At 39.3% G+C, this 20,461-nt stretch overlaps 1 protein-coding gene across 9 annotated transcripts in view; it reads right to left on the bottom strand.

Moving 5' to 3' along the window:
• Positions 1–10,668, bottom strand: part of LOC107007268 (WD repeat-containing protein 91 homolog) — a 28,934-nt gene extending 18,266 nt beyond the window's left edge. The window contains exons 1-6 of one of the 9 annotated variants that reach the window (XR_003575479.1): positions 9,496–10,667; positions 9,293–9,415; positions 1,588–1,729; positions 1,290–1,519; positions 1,147–1,205; positions 876–970 (exon numbers count right to left, since the gene is read on the bottom strand). Coding sequence is in view for 8 of the 9 variants with exons in the window: in XM_027913400.1 (XP_027769201.1) it covers positions 876–970; positions 1,147–1,205; positions 1,290–1,519; positions 1,588–1,729; positions 9,293–9,415; positions 9,496–9,883 (1,037 nt within the window). In the remaining variant the exon portion in view is untranslated. Of the gene's footprint in view, positions 1–875; positions 971–1,146; positions 1,206–1,289; positions 1,520–1,587; positions 1,730–9,292; positions 9,416–9,495 lie in introns of all 9 variants that reach the window. The other 8 variants (XM_027913400.1, XM_015205819.2, XM_015205821.2 and 5 more) reach the window with 8 other exon arrangements.
• Positions 10,669–20,461: the final 9,793 nt, after the last annotated feature.

The raw sequence follows: 20,461 nt of genomic DNA, 5'->3' as shown, positions 1-20,461 counted from the left end.
TTATTGGACTTGATCCTATAACTGAATGTGCAATTGTGAAATGGACAAAGGCCCCCTGATACTTGGTTTAAAATCAAGACAGATGATAACAGGAACATGGAAGGAATATCTGGTGCAGGAGGATATCTAGGGACAACGATTCATGAACATAGCATTTTATTGTGTTTGGGAAGAGGCAGTAGCAACATAACTGATGTAAAAGCAGTTCTTTTTGGCTTGAACTGGTATATAGAGAATGGTTTTACTGGCATCATACTAGAATGTGATTCTATTATAGTCATAGATATGCTGCAGGAAAGAGTAATACAGCATGGCAGATGCAGGATACCATTAGAAAAGCTCAGCCGAGCAATGTAATTGCGGAATCCACCATTTTCCAGATCAATAACTTCTCCTTGGGATTTACCAGAACAAGGCAAAGAGCCATAGAGTTTGGACTTCATCCAGATGGCTGCAATAAGGAGTAAACAAGGAAGAACTATTTTTTTGAGAATGGAAGTCTCTTCTCTTCTGTTGCTTCATGGTGTATTATTGTATACATGGAGGATGAAATTGTATAGTAAATTTTTGTATAGACTTTGCATGAATTGTGAGGTAAGGATGTTTAATCCCCCTCTTTTGATTGTACCCTTTTGTGAAAGAATGAAAGAGAGATGCCGCCAAAGGATGTATTATTTATTATTTTCCAGAAATGCATTATTACAAAATTAAATCAAAATGACACGATACTTCAAACTCCAACTTTCTTTAACTCTGTGGATATGTTACTACACAAAATTTCGTCATGTTTCAGTAACCTTTTTTTTAAGATTAGAAAAAAAAGCAATTTTTCAGAAACATTTGTACGAGAATGCATGTCAGCCAGGAGAATATACCTGACTGTTCCATCCACAGAAGCACTAGCAACATTGTCCCCAGTAGCAGAAAAACGGCAACGACTTATTGGACTTGTGTGGCCTAAGAATGTCTCCTGCAAAATATTATTGCAGAACAATCAATAAACCCCACCTCAGTTCCCGAACGAAAGAACAATTATAGATTTTATGTCTATGACTTTATGGTGAGCATGAACAGAAAATTAAGACAGGAGATGCTGAAGTAATTAGGGAAAGAAAAACTGAAAACTCAGGCTAATTAAGAGTCTACCTGGAAGTCCACTCTCACTTCAGGGAATTCTTCTTCTCGCTGTGCATCATTTTCAGTGTCTGTTGAAACATCACAGAATAGCTCATCTCAGAATCAGAATCATGATCAGAATCAAAAGAAGAAGAAGAAGAAGAAGGCATCACTTCTCTCACTCTGACCACTGTGATTACTAATTTTAGAAGTTGAAACTTGAGTATCATCAGGCCTGATATCCTCACTGTGTTTAGGTTCTCTTTCACCAGCTTGTGCACTTGCAGAGACACAATTAACATGAGATGACGCTGGTACGAAAACTGTGGGTTCCCCAGAACCAGGAAGAGGATTTGATGTGCTGTCAGTCCCAACAATGACTTCCGTTGCTAACAAAGAACTACTGAGATCAAATAATGCAATTAGTAGACTTCAAAATTTTCAGGAAGAACAAATTGTAACAGCTGTCACCTCCTTAACTGATGCAGCTGAGTCTCTTTCTCCTCCAAAGACACTTGAAGTTGCGCAAGTTTGAAATTAAGTTGCTTGATGTCTCCTTTGAGGCGACTCACCATATTCCTTTCAGAACTAATCTTCATTAATGCAGGGATACGTGATATAGTTAAGGAGAAACTCAATGGAGGCACACTGGTAAAGAAAACTAATGGGTGACAACTAAAAAGAAATCATCTGCAAGCACATAATACCATCTATAATCAAGGACATGCATCAGGACGAGTGAAACTAATTCCATAAACAACCAAGTCCAAATAGACCAAACAAGGAGTTACACAATTCCTGACTTAACAATAAATACCTCTCAAACAAATTTTTTAGTATTAAGAATTAGGACATTGTTAAATATGGGAACACGATCATTCCTCTTTCGGAAAGAACTAGCAATGGAGCTCCATCTCCATTTGAATTTGTCCATTCAGATATATGTGGTCAAAATCATGTCAGCTCTACTTTAGGCTTACATTTTTTCGTCATCATTGTTGATAATGGTTCTCGGTGCACTTAGTTATTTCTTCTGAAAAAATAGAACTTAGTTATCTTCTATCTTAGGAGGGGGGTACCTTGTAAAAGGTAGAGTTCTTGTTATGTGGCAAAGAGTCACGGGTTTGAGCTGCGGAAACAGTCTCTTGTAGAAATGCAGGGTAATACAGTGTACAATAGACCCTGTGGTCCATCCCTTCCCCGAACTATGCGCATAGCAGGAGTTTAGTGCACCGGGGTGCCCGTAGTTATTTTTTATCATTCAAGTCTTTTTGAAATTCATACTCCCTTTGATGTTTCTATCAAGAAAGTATACAGTGACAAAATGCATGATAAAAACATTCTTCACCTATATCATTCTGTCTTCACAAGGTATCTTACACTTCATTTTGTGCATATACAGTTTTTTTAGAACGGAAACAGCAGTATACAAGTGTAGCACAAAGACTGCTAAAGCCATAGACAAAAAAACAACAATAGCATGATATTTTCTACCACCTACTACAAGGATGCTATGATATCTACCAGTGAATCAATATCCTGGTCAAAATCTTCCTTGCACCAAAATCGAAACAAAAAAGACAGTTCATACTAATCTTTTGTAAGGAGTTGATGTTCCTACAGAACAACTAATGTTTCTTTCCTTTCATATGGTCCACTTGGAATAATCTTCTACCATTTATTTTGTCCAATTAGTCCACCAGAAAAATTCCAACAAGAAGGCAGTTCCCCTCTAGTCCTATGCATGATCCATGACAGGCCTTTCATACTCAAAAAAGGGTTCCAGAGGACTCTAGAAACCACACAATGTATAAATAAGTGACAAATGACAATAGCTTTCTGCCTCCTTTCAACATGGATAGCACCTTCAACACAATTGCATCCCCCTTCCCTTTATATTTCTTATGTTAGGCAAGCATTTCTGACAACTAACTACACATAATAGGTCACTTTAGATTGATGTTTCACTTTCCGTACTTATTTCCAACTCCGCAATGAGCTTGCTGATCAGGATGATTAAGTCTAGTATATGTTGAATACACTGTAAACTGGCCTAGACTGTGCTTCCTGTATTTCTTCCTCATCTGTTGTCCCCTTGAAATGATCAAGAGCTTTCAAAATTTCAGTTAGTCTAGCTAGCTCCCAGTCATTAAGTTGTCTCTCGAAATTGAAACTTCACCCTCGTACAACGAGCTCGACCCAGAAGGCAAACCCCTTGCTTTGGCTGGCAAGGGATTTCGAACTTGTGACCTCCAACATGGAAGTCTTGGTCCAAACCACTATGCCACCCCAAAGGGTTACACATAAGTATCTTTCGAGACATTCCGCACTTTTCACAAACAATAACAATATACCAAATGTAATCCCACAAGTGTCGTCGGAGGGTGGTGTGTACACTAACCTTAACCCTACCTTGTGAAGGTAGAGAGGTTGGTTCGGATAGGCCCTCAAGACAAATAAACCATTTCAAAGATGTTATAAGAAAGGAATACTGTTAGAATTGGAATAGATATAAACAATCCTATTTAGAATTAGGCATGGTCATAGGAATAGGAATAGAAAATAGTATCCTACTTGATAAAGAATTCTATTGTAGTGTTTACAAATAGGGTCTCTATATAAATAATAATGTAGATACAACTCAATAATATTTTTTTCTACATTTCTCACATGGTATCAAAGCCTCTACGATCTTGGTAGAGAACCAAAGAGTTTCTATTGCCGGCAAGCGGCCATCATCCACATATGCCACCCGTATGGCTAACGATTATATTTTGCTCCTATATTTCACACATTGTATCAGAGCCTCTACAATCTTGGCAGAGAGTCAAAGAGTTCCTATTGCCGACGGGCGGTCATTACCCATATATGTCACTCATATGGCTAATGATTATATTAGCAATAGTTGGGTCACCGTGTATCTTTTCGTGACTACTTTCATATATCTAAAATATGTATAGCACTGTGTTATCTTTTCGGTGACTGCTTTTTTCATATGTAATTTGTGAAGCATCATGCAATCTTTCCATTAACTATTATTTTCATATATAATTGTGTAGCACCATGCTATCTTTCTAGTGACTACTTTTTTCATAATTAATTTGTATAGCACTATGCATCATTCAAGTGACTGCTTTCTCATATATTATTTGTGTAGAACTGTGCCATCATTCCGATGACTAGTTTCTCATATCTTATGTGTAGCACCGTCCATCCTTCCGATGACTACATTTTCATAATTAATTTGTGTAGCACAGTGTCATCTTTCCTGTGACTACTTTTATTTTGATATGATTTGCATAGCGCCGTGCATGTCTGGAGACTACTTTTCACATTTAATTTTTGTAGAACCGTGGACTTTTTTGAACTGCTTTCTCACATTTGAGTTGCATGGTACTGTGTGTCTTTTTGATGACTCCTCATATTTATTTCGGTAGTTCAATTCACCTTTCCGATGACTCATCAATCTGACTTGCATAGGGTTGTGTCATCATTCTGACCCTACACATATAATTTCTCCTTTTCAAAAGAGTCTTGCCATTAATCCGACCCTTCTTATAAAATTCTTTTTCTCTGATGGATTGTGTCATCATTCTGACCCTACCCATATAACTTTATTTCATAGACTGTGACATTCTAATCAATTGGACGCTAAGAACATTTTTCTCCATAGTGATCTCAATGAAGAAGTCTATATGGAGCAAGCACCTGATTTTGTTGCTTAGGGAGAGTCTACTGCACTTATACGTCAGTTGTGTAAGTCACTCTATAATCAGGAACAGTTTTCTCAACGAACTTATCACAATGTATTTATCGACATTATACATCAAATCTATTTTTTTTTGGAGGAACTACATATGATCTAGTATTTATTTCACAAGAAGGCCAAGCACATTGAGATTCACTAACATTATACATTAAATCTAGTATTTCGAAAAAAAACATTGAAATTGACGGTCAATTTTGTGAAGTCGAGTGATCAACCTGCACATATACCAACAAGCTCCTCATCAGTCTTTGTATTAATTACATTTTTAAAAAGCTAGGTACATGTGACTTGTATGCACCAGCTTAAGGGGGAGTGTCAAAAATTGGAATAGATATATACAATCCTATATAGAATAGGAATAAGCATAGGAATGTAATGTCAAAAATTGGAATAGATATATACAATCCTATATAGAATAGGAATAAGCATAGGAATGGAATAGGAATAGGAATAAGAATAGTAAATAATATCCTACTTAATAAAGGATTGTAATGTAGTGTTTATAAGTAGGGTCTCTATGTAATTATGTAGATACAAAATTCAATAATATTGTTTTCCTATATATCTCACAAAAACTATAGTGAAAAAATCATGATGAAAGTAGCAACAACAACAATATACCTAATATAATCCCACAAAGTGAGGTTTGGGAAGGGTAGAGGGTAGGCAAACCTTACCTCTATTTGGGTAGAGAGATTGTTCCCAATAGACCCTCGGCTCAAAAAAGAAGTCCAAAGCAGTCCAAAAAACAAAGCAGAAAAAGTTCACGAAATAGCCGAGATAGTAACAGGCTATGTTGCTCAGACTATTAAAAATGTCAACAGGTATGTGTCGGATTCGCCAAAAGTAGTGTATATTTGAAGAATCTGAGACGGATGCGGCATCAAAAGTGAAGGGTCCGTGCAACTAAGGTAACAGGACTAACTACACAACATAATATGATAGTCAAAGGACAAGACAACAAAAAATAATAGAAATCAAAGGACCACAAATTACAAGAGCAATACTACAACTACTAGTATGGGCAGATAACAAGACAACGCACTACTATGTACTAGCCCTCGACCCCAATTCGTGTCCTCCACAACCTCTTACATAAGGCCATGTCCTTAGTAAGCTGAAGCGGCATCATATCTTGTCTAATAACCTATCCCAAGTTGTCTTTGGTCTATCTCTACCTCTCACAAAACCATCCATAAGCATTGTCTCACAACTCCACAATACATCTGGACATCTTTTTTTAACATGCCTAAACCATTTCAGTCTTGTATCTACATTTTGTCCTCGACTGAAGCCACTCTACCTTGACCTAGATGTCCTTATTTGAAATCTTATCAGAGAGAGTAGTAACAACAAATAAGATGATAAAAAGGCAAAGGAAAAAATAAATAAAGAAAAACTAAAGAATAAGATGACAGGAGATTAATAATTGTTAAGATATGACCGACACCAGGGCCTAACTCGACCCCAAAAGTTAGCTCATGAGGGAGGTTTGTCCAAGTCCATATAAGGAGATCAATTACATGCCACCGATGTGGGACTTCTTAACACTCCCCGCATGCCCAGACTCAACTGGAGCATGAACACTTCTAAATGGGGGCCCAATAACGGTGAACAACAAATTGGGATAGGCCTGGCTCTGATACCATGTTAAGATATGACATCTGGGCCTAACTCAACCTCAAAAGTTAGCTCATGAGGGGAGGTTTGTCCAAGTACGTATAAGGAGACCAAATTCTCATCCCTTTATCAATGTCGGACTTCTTAATAATAATAATAATAATAGTAATAATAATAATAATAATAATAATACTTATAAGAAAAACTAGACAATGTTCAACTCTTTTACTGACCTTCTACCCTGATCCTCGACCTCTATATCCATTTTCTAGGGTCATGTCCTCGGTAAGTTGTCGTATGTCATTTCTTGTTTAATCACCTCTCTCAAGGCTTCTTCAATCTACCTCTACCTCTTCACAAACCCACCATGATCAACCTCTCACATCTCTTTACTAGGACATTTATGCATCTCTTTACATACCTGAACCATCTTACCCTTGCTTCTTTCATGTTGTCAACCATAGCAGCCACTCTCACCTTGTCTCGAGTATCTCTCCTATTATGCCCACACATCTATCTCAACATTTTCATTTTCTTCAACTATCATCTTTGGGAAGTTTGAGTTCTTGACCAACCAACACTATACCACATAGTAGTATAACCACTTTATAAAACATACCTTGAAGTCTTGGTGGTACATTCTTATCACAATAGACACCGGATGTAAGCCTCCATTTCATCCACCTCACTCCAATACAATGTGTAACATCATCGTCAATCAATTTTTTTTAATAATGGTAACTTTGTCATCGTCAATCAAATTAGCTAAATCAAAATGTCATCTCCATGATTCTTCATGCACCAACTCTTCCCATTACAGCTCATCCCTTATTCCTCTTCAAGTCTACTCTAGACGACCTCATAACACCAACTAGATTGAGCAATGGATTCATCGTAAACCTAATAGTAATTTCCAATAATGTAAATCAATAGTTCAAATTGCATTCACAACAAAGTAACCTTTTTTTTTGCCAAGGGCCCTTTTGTGAGAAAGTTGAGTGCCAAAGTCACTGAGTGGGTAAATCGTCAATCCTTAACTATGTAATGACTTTATAAGTTGGGTTATGGGCGAGCATTTTACCAAAGATTTATAAAAAAGTTCGTCGAAGGATTCCACTTAACTTTAAGGATTAGTCATTTGTGGTTGTTTAGCACTAATGATTAAGAGTTTGGCATGCTTCAAACAGAAGTTGACCACTCTATATTCTATAAACATCCCCATAATGGAAAAATCAGAGTAGCATACTCTTGATTGTTTACACTCGTGACATTTTCATAAAGGCAATGATGAAGGCATCACTCAACCTAAATAGTATCTAATTAGTCACTTCGAAATCCTCAAACCAAAAATCTTAATAGATGAATAAGCATTGGCATTATTCAACACTAGGATTTTCATTTTAAGAGGTATGATTAGAACATAATGGAAAACACTAGCCCATTAAATTGCAAACCTATTGATGCTCCTATGGAATCAAATGTTAAGTTCCATCCTAGCCAGCGGAAGCCTTATAGAACCCTAATCATAATCAAAGATTAGTTGAGAAGCTCAATTATATTACAATCATGACGAGACATCTCATTTTTATCAGTGTTATTAGCCAATTTCTCCAAGCTCCTCGCGACAGTCACGAAATGCTTCAACTCACAATCTTAGGTATAGCAAAGTTAACTAGGACAAGGCTTATTATATGAGAATAAGAGCAAAACAAATACATTGGAAACTTCAATGCAAACTAAGCAGGATCTTCTTAAGATAGATTATCTACTAAAGGAAAAGTATGTTTTTATTAGAGAAAATCGACATCTTGGAAAAGCAAAACACGCGCAATAGCTAGATCAATTGCAAACGCAGATTATCAAGCAATGATGTCGGCTACATGTGGCCTTATATGACTAAAGCAACTTTTTTAAGGATTTTGCACTAATGCAACTGATCTATGGCAATCAGGTTGCAATACAAACGTTTTAAGCTTAGTGTTTCATGAGAGAATGAAGTAAATAGAAAAAATTTGTCATTTCATCCGACAAGAGCTGGGGTGCATTACTACAGGTATTATCAACTTGAATGATCCAATTGGCAAATATACTTACAAAGTCAATCCACTGCTCCAGAATTGAGTATATTTGAGGCGAGTCAAGAGCATAAAATGTGTATGCCCCAACTTGAGGGGGAGTGTTAAGAATTAAGAAAATATTAAACATTTTGAAGAGCCCATTCTTTTTAAAAAAGGAAAAGGTTAAGAATTCTTATAATTGTGTAACTACAAATAGGAAATACTTTCCTCCCTTTTAGGATTACATTTTGTTCCTCTTTAGGTGTAAACAATATTTGAACCACAACATGCTTGAGGCAATAATCAAGTAATTCATTTCAAATATCTCATTCTTTTCTCATTATTTACATTTAACTTATTATCATATGGTGAAAAGCAATGGGTATTTGCTTTTACTACAATCTTATTGGCACATTTTTTCAAGAAAACATTACATACCTTCAAACATATAATTGATCTTCATAGGAGACATATAGACATTTATCTTCTTTTACTATAAACTGATTCCCTCAACAAAATTTGTAAAGGTCTTAGCATCTTTGTTTCCCATATGCCTAGAAGTAAAGCGCCAGAAACTAAATGTAAAAGATGGTCTCCTCTAAACACCAAAGAAGCATAAATAATCTCACTTATAGAGCAACTGCTTGAAATTAATTTGCATGATTGAAAGTAAGAATATTTAAACAATAACAAGAACTAATAAAATGAGAGAAAATATAGTTAAGGATATGAGTGCCATTAAACATCTTGGTGAGAAAATTTCTAAGAGATAGATGCAATGCATTGGACCACTCCTTAGAAAAGTATACCCGGAACTTGGGTTCGGATTGAGGAGCTTTAATATATGGAATTGCTGCATGAAATGATTAGACGTCAAGAAAATTTCATCATTTAATTTTAATAGATTAATAAGAAGAGACAGATGGTACCAACCAAACCAGGATGCCCAATGTTGGTCTTTTTGCAGCAATTCAGTGCCATGTATGTCAAACAACTCTATGACTTTATCCTTTCTTCCAGCTTGTATGGCATGAATAATATAATACTGTATAATAGAGATATCTAACTCAGATATGACAGAAATAAGATGCGTCTCGTGAGAAGAAAAGCAGTTGCTGAAAAAGCGCAGGAGTTGAATGAGGTTTTCAGCTTGGAATTTGGGGATATAAATGGAGAAGACTAAATCTATTATCTTATCAACTTGAAATCCTTTGCCAATATCAGTTCCCAACTCTTTGACAAAAGCCTGCAGAGTGTTTGTAAAGCCTCTGAATACTAGAAACTCCTTCACAAGCTCCTCCGCATACACCATATTCTCCATCTTCAGCTTATATGGATTATTAATTCAAAAAAAATCTACGAACCAATAATCACTGCCGAACCCTAACTTCTCCACAAACTCGGCGCACACATACAAGAGTTAATAACCCATCTTAACTATCCACATTTTATCAACATAATACTTAAACTAGGGATGTTCATGTTATATCCCCATAAAAACTAACATTTCCTGTGTGAAAACCCCTGCCGCACAGTCGAGTGACCTGGATACTGATTTAATCTTTTTTAGAGAAGAGATTGAAGACATAAATATTACTGCTAGCAAAAAAAGCGACTCCACTTTGCTGAGAGGAAAACTCCGAATCAACTAGAGAATGAAAAGTTCAGCTAAGCTTCCTGGATCCGAAAAATTCAGGTCCAGAAGCCTTTTCTTTAGTTTATATAGGCCTGAGATTATGAGAAAAATAGTGCTCCAAATCAATCTGCGAACCCTGAAAATTCTGGAATCGTACTAATTCGAAAAGAATTGAATGGAGGATCGTTTGACTCTTGAGTAGTACGAAGAAGCTGTGAAATCGCTCCACCTGTCCCGATTCGAGAATCTTCTGGTACGGAGAGGGTAGGGGATAGAGGGAGAAGACGACGCAGCTGCAAAGTCACTGGGTTCCGGTCGCACCTGGGTTCATTCGTGTCTGATTTGCTTTGCGAAGGAGGAGACACAGTACGGGCCTACGGAGTGTGTTTGGTTGTACGCGTACGTACGTTAGTATTGTATTGTATTGTTGTGGGTCTTTTTGGAGTTTCAATTGGGCTCGGTCGGTTGAGAACAGGGCCGAGGAAATGGTTAGAGAAAAAAGTGGAAACTTTAACATATAACAAATAAAAAATTTATATTTGTATGTTATATCAAAGTTTACATAATTGCGCTACATAGCAAATATAAAATTGTATAATTCGCTATACATATACAGTTGAAGCAAATTGTATAAAACGAAGTGTATAAAACATGAAAGAGAAAGACACTTGGGTAGAAAACTGTATAAAAATGAAGTGTATAAAACGAATTGTATAATTATAAGTGTATAGAACGATTATATACAATTTGAATTTGTATAAAATGAGAAAGAGAGAAAGACAAAAAGACTTGACAAGGAATATACAATTGAATCGAATTGTATAAAACGAGAACGAGAGAAATTAGATACAATTTGAAAATTGTATAAAACGAAAAAGAGGGAAAGGCAAAAGAAACTGGGCAGGGGAGTATTTTTATTGTATAATTATAAGTGTATAGGACGAAATATATGTATTTGCATGTGTATATACAATTTTCTCACTCTTTATAGAAACAGAAATGCAATTTATACATTTCGCTTCAGTTTGTATAAGTGAGAAAGGCGAGGGTGGCGAGCGAGATTTGGGAGAGTGGCGAGAGAGATCTAAAAGAGGGGAGAGAGGGGAACAAAAATATATATATTTATACAATTTTCTGTGTTTTATACAATTAGAAACAATTTTTATACACTTGTGTTTGTATAAAAAGTGAGGGAGCGAGCGAGAGATTGGAGAAGAGTGGCGAGCGAGATATTTGGGAGAGAGGCGCCTGACAATTATTTGCAAACGTTTGCTATGGAACACAATTAAATCAAACCGTAGCTACTCCATTTATTTTAGGTTATTAGTTTGTTATTATATATAATTTTTCCAAAAAAATGTGGCTAAACAAACTTATACTATTTAATTACTCATTATATCTATAATTTGCTATAATTATCCCTCGTGACTAACAATATACATTAATTATGTGAGCTTTGTATAATTACTCATGTTTATATATGTATAATTTGCCAGGATATACAAATACATATGTATAATATGCAATTTTTTAACCTATATACATATACAATTCACCTCTCTCTCACTCTATTCCCTCTCTCGCTCGCCTTTCTCCTCCCTCTCACAATCTCTCTCGACTCTCTCCTCCCTCTCTCAATCTCGCTTGCCATTTATACAAATTTATAGGTATAATATACAATTATATACATATACAATTCACCTCTCTCCCACTCTCTGCCCTCTCTCGCTCACCTCTCTCCTCTCGCTCCTAGTCTCTATTACATCTCTCCTCCTTCTCCCGATCTCTCTTGCCATATATTGTAACACCTTGAAAATTCAAGACCCATTGTAAAACCTAACACAGGTGTCATAAAGTCTAAGCATTGTTTCTAAATCCATTTTTAATAAATATAGGTCATTTAGGAGATTTAAGAACCAAAACGTTCAAAACGTCCGGGAAGTTGGTTCAAAGGGATAATAGTATGCCTTAGACTACTTGACTAAGTTTTAGGAGTCGAAATTGTATGGACATTGGTGGAAATGTATCTAATAGGCGTTTGAGTTATTTCGTGGTTGAAATGTCCGTGTACGACTCCCCAAGGTCTAACTAAGGGCCCTTGAGGAGGACCCCTGCAGTTTGATGCAGCACTGACTGGTAGTGTGCACCGATGGGACAGACGACGGCCCGTGTGTGGATTGACGGGTGATATATCGTGGTTTCACGGTATTATTAATAGTTTTTCCTTAAGTTCAGTTTGTCCAAAAGCCTTTTTGTGCTAATTTTTATGAAAGTTTCTCTTTATTTGCAGGAAATCTGTCTAAAGATGAATGTAGAGGTTTTTGAGCAAGAAATACAGAAAAGTACCACCTACGGAGCTTGTGATGGTCCGTCATGCTCGTGACGGTCCGTAGGTGGCATCGTAGTGCAGCTGCTGAAGGAAGATGGGGAAGTTTGACCAAGTGTGGAGTTACGGAGTGCGTGACGGACCGTCGTAGCCATGACGGTCCGTCCTGCTGGGTCGTCATGAAGATAAGAGAAGTAGTCCCAGTACCCAACTTCCAAGTGTTTTGGAACGGAGACCCTCGATGGACCATTGTGCCCGTGACGATCCGTCATACCTGCCGTCGAAGGTAATGAAGAGAGCAGCAGAAGAAATTGCACAAGTATGGGAAGACGGAGTCCATGATAATAATAAAGCGGTATTGGATAATATAGCGGGTGGTTCTTATGGGGAGTGTCCTTATGCCGAGATTGCCAAAAAGTTAGAGAAAATCTCTCGGAATAATAAAGCTTAGAGTACTAGGAAGTCAGATGCTGGAAGAAATACCTTCGCAGTGTAATCCACACACAACCCAGCCACAGATGAGATTCGTGAAGAGATGGCTCAGATGAGAACTGAGCTTGGGTTGGTACTAAAACATGTCACTGGGGGTGCAGAAAAGATAAATGCAGTGAACTACTTGTCTAAACCACCACCACCAAAGGATGAATATTATTATGAGGAGGATTTCTATGCGGTAAATGAGCAGACGGGGGGTTTCCGACTAAATGCCCAAGGCTCAAATCAGGATAATTGGCGCCAAGGTCAAAGAAACCAAGGTCGAAACTATGGTAACTATAAACGTGAGGGTAATTATGTCCGAGATGGAAATTACAACCGCGACAACAACTTCAACAGGGGTAACTATGGTAACATAAATGATAGGAATGGGCCCTACGTTCCTCCTCAAAATCGTGAAGTTGCTCCTAGGGATGGTGGAGGTAGTATGGCGCGAGTTGAAGATATGTTGCACAAAATGATGATGAGGTTCGATGCTAGTGATGAGCATAGTAAAGAGTTAAGGAGTGATTTAGTGGGTATTGGGAAGAAAGTCGATTCACATGCAATATCGATTAAGCAGCTTAAGTTGCAAATGGCCCAATTATCTATGACTGTGAACACACGGCAACCGAGCACTGTTCCTAGCAACACTGTCCAAAATCCAAAAAATGATGGACACTGTATGTCAATCACTACTCAGGGTGGTAAGCAAACCATTGACCCACGTATGCCATCTAATGAGGAAAAGGTGATAAAAGATAATGATAAAGTGGTAGAGGTTAGTGGTGAAGTAGAAGATAACACTGGAAAAGATGCTGAAGTGCCTAAAAAGGTAACTCCCATGCCTTGACCCCTTTCCTCAAAGATTAGGGAAAAAGACTGAGGATGGTAAATATCGGCGTTTTATAACAATGTTGAAGCAACTTTCTATCAATGTCCCTTTGGTAGAAGCTCTAAAACAAATGCCCGGTTATGCCAAGTTTATGAAAGATCTGGTTACAAAGAAAAGATCGGTCACTTTTTAGGATGATGATAAAATGCAACATTGTAGTGCTATTGCTACAAGATCTCTAGTACAAAAGAAATAAGATCTGGGTGCGTTCACTATTCCTTGTACAATCGGGTCATTACATTTTGCGAAAGCATTATGTGATCTGGGGGCAAGCATAAATCTCATGCCCCTCTCGATTTACAAGAAGTTGTGTTTGGGTGATCCAAAGCCCACTGCGATGCGGCTACTGATGAACGATCGAACAGTAAAAAGGCCTATAGGGATACTCCACGATGTGCTATTAAAAGTGGAGTCGTTCATATTTCCGCCAGATTTTGTTATTCTTGATTGTGAAGTCGATTTTGAAGTGCCTATTATTCTTGGGAGGCCATCCCTTGCTACGGGTAGAGCCTTAGTTGATATGGAAAAGGGGCAGATGAAATTTCGGTTGAACAATGAAGAAGTGACCTTCAACATTTGTAGGTCCATGAGGCAGAGTGGTGAGCTCCAACCGGTATCTGCTATATCCTACAAAGTTGGTAAGTCATCCGAGACACAAATAGAAGAACGTCTAGTTGTAGAAGCATTAGCGGCAGTGATAATGAATTTTGATAACGATTGCATTGAAGAGTATGGATCATTAGCCGCGGCTCTTGATCGTGGTGATGTTCGGTTTAAACCGAAGAAATATGAGTTAGACATGAAGAATCACGAGTCTCCACCCCCGAAACCATCTATAGAGGAGGCCCCAAAGTTAGAACTAAAAGCTCTCCCACCTAATCTCAGGTATGAATTCTTAGGAAATGGTGACACTTTGCCGGTAATCATTGCATCAGACCTGAATGAACAACAAGTTGAGAGTTTGGTGAAAGTGCTAAAAAGGTTCAAAAGAGCTATTGGGTGGACTATTGCGGACATTATTGGGATCCCTCCTGGTATTTGTTCTCATAAAATCCAACTCATGCCCGATCATAAGCCAAGTATTGAGCACCAGAGACGCTTAAATCCACCTATGCAAGAGGTCGCGAAGAAGGAAATCATTAAATGGTTGGATGCCGGAGTAATATATTCGATCGCCGATAGTAATTGGGTATGCCCTGTTCAGTGTGTACCTAAGAAAGGAGGAATGACTGTGGTCCCCTATGAGAAAAATGAACTTGTTACAATGAGACCGGTTACTGGATGGAGGGTGTGTAGGAATACCGCAAATTAAATGCATGGACCAAAAAAAACCATTTTCCTATGCCCTTCATGGATCAGATGTTGGATAGACTTGCCGGAAAAGGGTGGTACTGTTTTCTTGATGGACATTCGGGGTATAATCAGATTTCTATTGCACCAGAAGATCAAGAGAAAATCACCGTTACTTGTCCATATGGGACCTTTGCGTTCAAGAGAATGCCGTTTGGGTTGTGCAATGCATCCGCCACATTTCAGAGATGTATGATGTCGATATTCTCCGACATGGTGGAAGATACTATTGAAGTTTTTATGGATGATTTTTCTGTGGTTGGTGAATCATTCGAGCGGTGTTTGAGCCATTTATCTGAGGTCCTTAAGAGATGTGAAGACTGCAATTTTGAACTAAATTGGGAAAAATGCCACTTCATGGTGAAAGAAGGTATTGTTTTGTGTCATCGCATTTCAGAAAAGGGCATAGAGGTTGATCGAGCTAAAGTTGAGGTAATAGAGAGACTTCCCCCACCTATCTCTGTAAAAGGTGTGAGAAGCTTTCTTGGGCATGCAGGTTTTTACCGGAGATTCATCAAAGATTTTTCAAAAATTGTGCATCCGATGTGCAAACTGCTGGAGAAAGATTGTAAATTTTATTTTGATGAATCCTGTCTTAAAGCATTCGGCGAGCTAAAAGAAAAACTGGTGTCTGCACCTATCATTATTTCTCCGGATTGGAACATTCCATTTGAGGTGATGTGCGATGCTAGTAGGGTTTCTCTTGGTGTGGTATTGGGACAAAGAAGGAACAAAATACTTCACCCTATTTACTATGCTAGTAAAGCCCTAAATGAAGCCCAAAAGAACTACACAGTGACTGAGCAAGAACTCCTTGCAATAGTCTTTGCTTTTGAAAATTTTTTCTCCTATTTGCTAGGTACTAGAGTTATAGTGCATACTGACCATTCATCATTGAGATATTTGATGTCAAAGAAGGATGTGAAACCGAGGTTGATTCGTTGGGTATTACTGCTACAAGAATTTGACTTTGAGGTGAGGGATAGAAAAGGGACCAAAAATCAAGTTGCCGATCACTTGTCCCGTCTAGAAGATGAAGATATGAGAGATTTAGGGGATAAGACTGATATTTATGATACTTTCCCCGATGAGCATGTATTGGCTGCCTCATAAGACTTGATTCCATTGTTCCATCGGACTTGTCCTTTCATCAAAGAAAAAAGTTCATGTACGATGTGAAGAAGTTCTTTTGCGATGAACCATACTTATATAGGAGTTGTGCCGATGGGCTTATTCGTCGTTGTGTTCCAGAAGTTGAGATGTTGAGTGTTTTAGAGGCAGGCCATTCCTCACCCGTTGGTGGACATCATAGTGGTATCCAAACCGCTCATAAGATATTACAATGTTGTTACTATTGGCCAACTATTCATCAAGATGCTCATGAGTTTGCCAAAGAATGTGATAGATGCCAAAGAGATGGCGGCATTTCAAGAAAGCAAGAGCTCCCTCTAAACCCCATTCTTGTGATTGAGTTATTTGATGTTTAGGGTATTGACTTTATGGGACCTTTTGTGGGTTCTCATAAAATGAAGTATATTTTAGTAGCGGTTGATTATGTATCTAAATGGGTGGAAGCTATCGCCATCGCAAACAATGAAGGGAAGAGTGTCACTGCGTTCTTGAAAAAGAATATATTCTCTCGATTTGGTACCCCAAGGGCAATTATTAGTGATGGGGGATCCCACTTTTGCAACAAATTTTTCAAAGGATCATTGGAGAAATATGGGGTTCGCCATGATGTGGCCACTCCTTATCATCCTCAAACTACTGGGCAAGTTGAAGTGTTAAATAGGGAGATCAAACAAATATTGTCAAAAACAATGAACACTAGTAGAACGGATTGGTCAAGGAGGCTTGATGATGCTCTTTGGGCCTACCAGACAGCGTATAAGACTCCCATAGGTATGTCCCCGTAACAACTTGTGTATGGGAAAGCTTGTCATCTTCCGGTTGAATTAGAGCATAAAGCCATATGGGCTATGAAGAAGTTGAAAATGGAGTGGAACGAAGCTGCATAACAACGGTTAATTGGGTTGAATGAACTCGATGAATTTTGCCTGAAAGCTTATGAAAGCTCATCCATCTACAAAGAAAAGATGAAGAAGTACCATGACCTAAAAATTGAAAAAAGAGAGTTTATGGTTGGGGATTTGGTGCTTTTATACAATTCTAGGTTGCGCTTGTTTCCGGGCAAGCTCAAGTCCAAATAGACTGACCCTTACTTGATTACCCAACTATTCCCTCATGGAGAAGTTGAGTTGGAAATGAAGGAGGGTGTGCGGTTTAAGGTGAATGGACAACAAATAAAAATCTATTTCGGGCATGATGAATCGGCAAATGAAGTGATCGAGGCATACCATCTTGATGAAGTCTGAGTAATCAAGTGTCTTCAGTCGTTCCGCGACGTTAAATCAGGCGTTGGTTGGGAGGCAACCCAATACGTATCCTCTAACCCAACTATAGTTTTCTTTCTAGTAATGGTAGCATTTTTTACTAATGGGTTTTAAATTTGCAGGTAGCACATCGCTAGGAAATTTTGCAGAAAATCACTCCATAACATTCACTGACGGATACATCGATGGATCGTCACGCTTGGGACGGACCGTCGCATGAATCTGTCGTGCCAGGTACGTTTTTCATTTATTTTAAAAATTAGGGCATCCATGACGGAACTCATGACGGACCGTCGCATCTAAGACGGACCGTCGTTGGGGACTCATTGCATCATTAACCAACAACCCGACTCGACCCGGCATGGGTATTTTAAAAGTTTTCAACCTTTTAAACTCCCCACCCCTTTATTTAAACCGTTTCTTTCCCTCTTTCTCCCATTTCCTCCCTTTCTAACTTCCTGCCTTTCTCTTCCTCTTCTCTATCAACTTATCCACATCACTTCCCCAAATCCCAAATCCCCAAATCTCCTTTCTACTGGTCGGAGTCTGCTGCTGTGTTTCTGCTCTTGATAGCTGAGTGCCTCACTTGCTTGTTTTTCTCCTCTTCTAAGGTATGGTCTCTGATCTCTACCCATTTACACTGCATTTTTGCTTTTTAATTACTATTGGCCTATTTTATTTTGGTGGATCTTTGCTCTTTGATCCAATTTTGTCTGACCTAGGTTGAGAGTCCCTCAAATTGCCTTGTTAAAACTCGAGAAATTGGTGTTTTTAGCATTGCTAGTTTGCTAGGTATTTGGGTTAGAAACATGTAGATTAATATCAAGTATTCTGTTTGAGTCACAGGGTATGATTGTGGCATCCTCAATTTTATCACTAAATGACAGAACGAGACCCCGACGACGGACTGTCGTACCCACGACGGACCGTCATAGGGTCTTTCCCAACACCCTACTATTCGTTTTTTCTTAGTGTCCAACAACGTACATATACGACGGACCATCGTTCCCACGACGGTCTATCCAGCACAACCGTTATGGTTGTCAGAGACCCTAGTCCTAAGGATCTCCAACATTTTCTAAATGTCCTCTAACGGACATCTACGACGGATCGTCGTACCCACGACTGTCCGTCGTGCACAACCGTCATGGTTGTTAGAGACCCTTGTCCTAAGGGTCTCCATTTTTTTTCTAAGTGTCCACTAACGGACATCTATGGTGGACCATCGTACCTTCGACGGTCCGTCCTGCACAACCGTCATGACGGTCAAAGACCCCTCTCTTAAGGGTCTCCATACTTTTTCTAAGTGCCCCACGACGGACATCGACGACGGACTGTCCTGCTTATCCATCTTAACTTTCAGAGACTTTCCTTCTGAGGGTCTCAAAATAAACATTGTTGAAGTAAGACATGATGGACCCCATGACGGTCCGTCATACTCACGACGGGCCGTCACATGGTTCGTCGTGTTTCACTGCTACTTTAGAGATGTCATTACAGCTTTGCTCTTGTGTATATTTTGTCTCATTTTTGCTTGTCTTGTTTGCTCCTTCTAGTTTTAATAATGATTCTTTACAGGTACTATCTCTAATGGCACCGAAACAAGATTGAGTTAACGCACGTGGGCGTTCAAAGTGTCGCCCTGTCTGCCCGACTGGTTATTGGCTCTGATGATGAGCATGATCCTGAGTACGGGCCCCCAAGCACTACTACTCTAGCACGAGCTTCACGTGCAACCAGAGCTACGCCCAAAAAGGTGGTGTTCGTCATAGTCACTGCCTCCCAGTCTGATGAGGAGTGCACACTGACATGCACACCTTCTAGGTCAGCTACACAAGAAGAAGGAGCATCTGATTCCTTAGGAGTTCCGTGGTCGGAGGAAACCTCCGAGTCCGCAGAAGTCTATGCACCCGCCACGACTTCACAGTCTTCCTCGTCTGATGAGGCTGACAGTCCTGATTCCAGTCCAAGCTCACCGACTGGAGTTCCTGCCCCGGTTGCCGACCAGCCCAACCGATGGTGTATCGACGGGCAATACCAAGTGTATTCAGACGCCAAGCTTCTAAATGATAAAGGAGTCATGACACGGACCCTTACACTGGAGAGGCGGGTCCTTACGGGAAGTCTCTCCACCATGCCAGATATCCACACTCTCTTCACCAGACACCGACTAGAGTGGACGGCTCGTTCTTTGGGACGCTATAGTGGGGAGTTGGTCCGAGAGTTTTACGCCTCATATGTGGCTACTCTCCGGTTACAGAATTAAAGGCGGGCTGCCCCCGCCAAACAAGCCCCACTTGAGCACGTCAGAGTACGCGGCATACAGGTCGACATCTCCCTGCCAGCCATCCGTCGGTATCTGTATGGCGAGGATGTTGATACCACCAGGACCCCTCTCACTGCCGAGTTCGACTACCGGTGGCAAATTATTAAAGAGGGCCAATTTTTGCGTGAGCCATCGCTGAAAGAGATCACCAAGAGGTGGATAGCCCAGCATTTATCTATTGATGGAGAGGCTGCGACTGGGTAATGGAGCCAAAGGGAGCCCTCAGGAAGGCTAACTTGACCTTCACGGCTAAGTTTCTAAGGTTGATTGTCCACCACTGCCTCTCCCCCATGGCTGCAGATAATATAGTTACATGGGATCGTGCAGTTCTGATGGCAGCGATGATGGCTGGGTTTGAGGTTGACTTCGCTTGGCTTCTTCAGGCGCTCATGCACGAGAGGTCTTTCAAGGTCACCACTACTTACCCTTTTCCGTGCATGGTATTTTCATTATGCAGGTCCGTAGGTGTGACCATCTGGCACATTGATCAGCTCAAGAC

The sequence above is a fragment of the Solanum pennellii genome, chromosome 12 (genome assembly GCF_001406875.1).
Source record: "Solanum pennellii chromosome 12, SPENNV200".
Classification (NCBI taxonomy): Eukaryota; Viridiplantae; Streptophyta; class Magnoliopsida; order Solanales; family Solanaceae; genus Solanum; species Solanum pennellii.
Note: the sequence above shows the minus strand (reverse complement) of the source record. Positions and strands in the feature narration are given on the sequence as shown.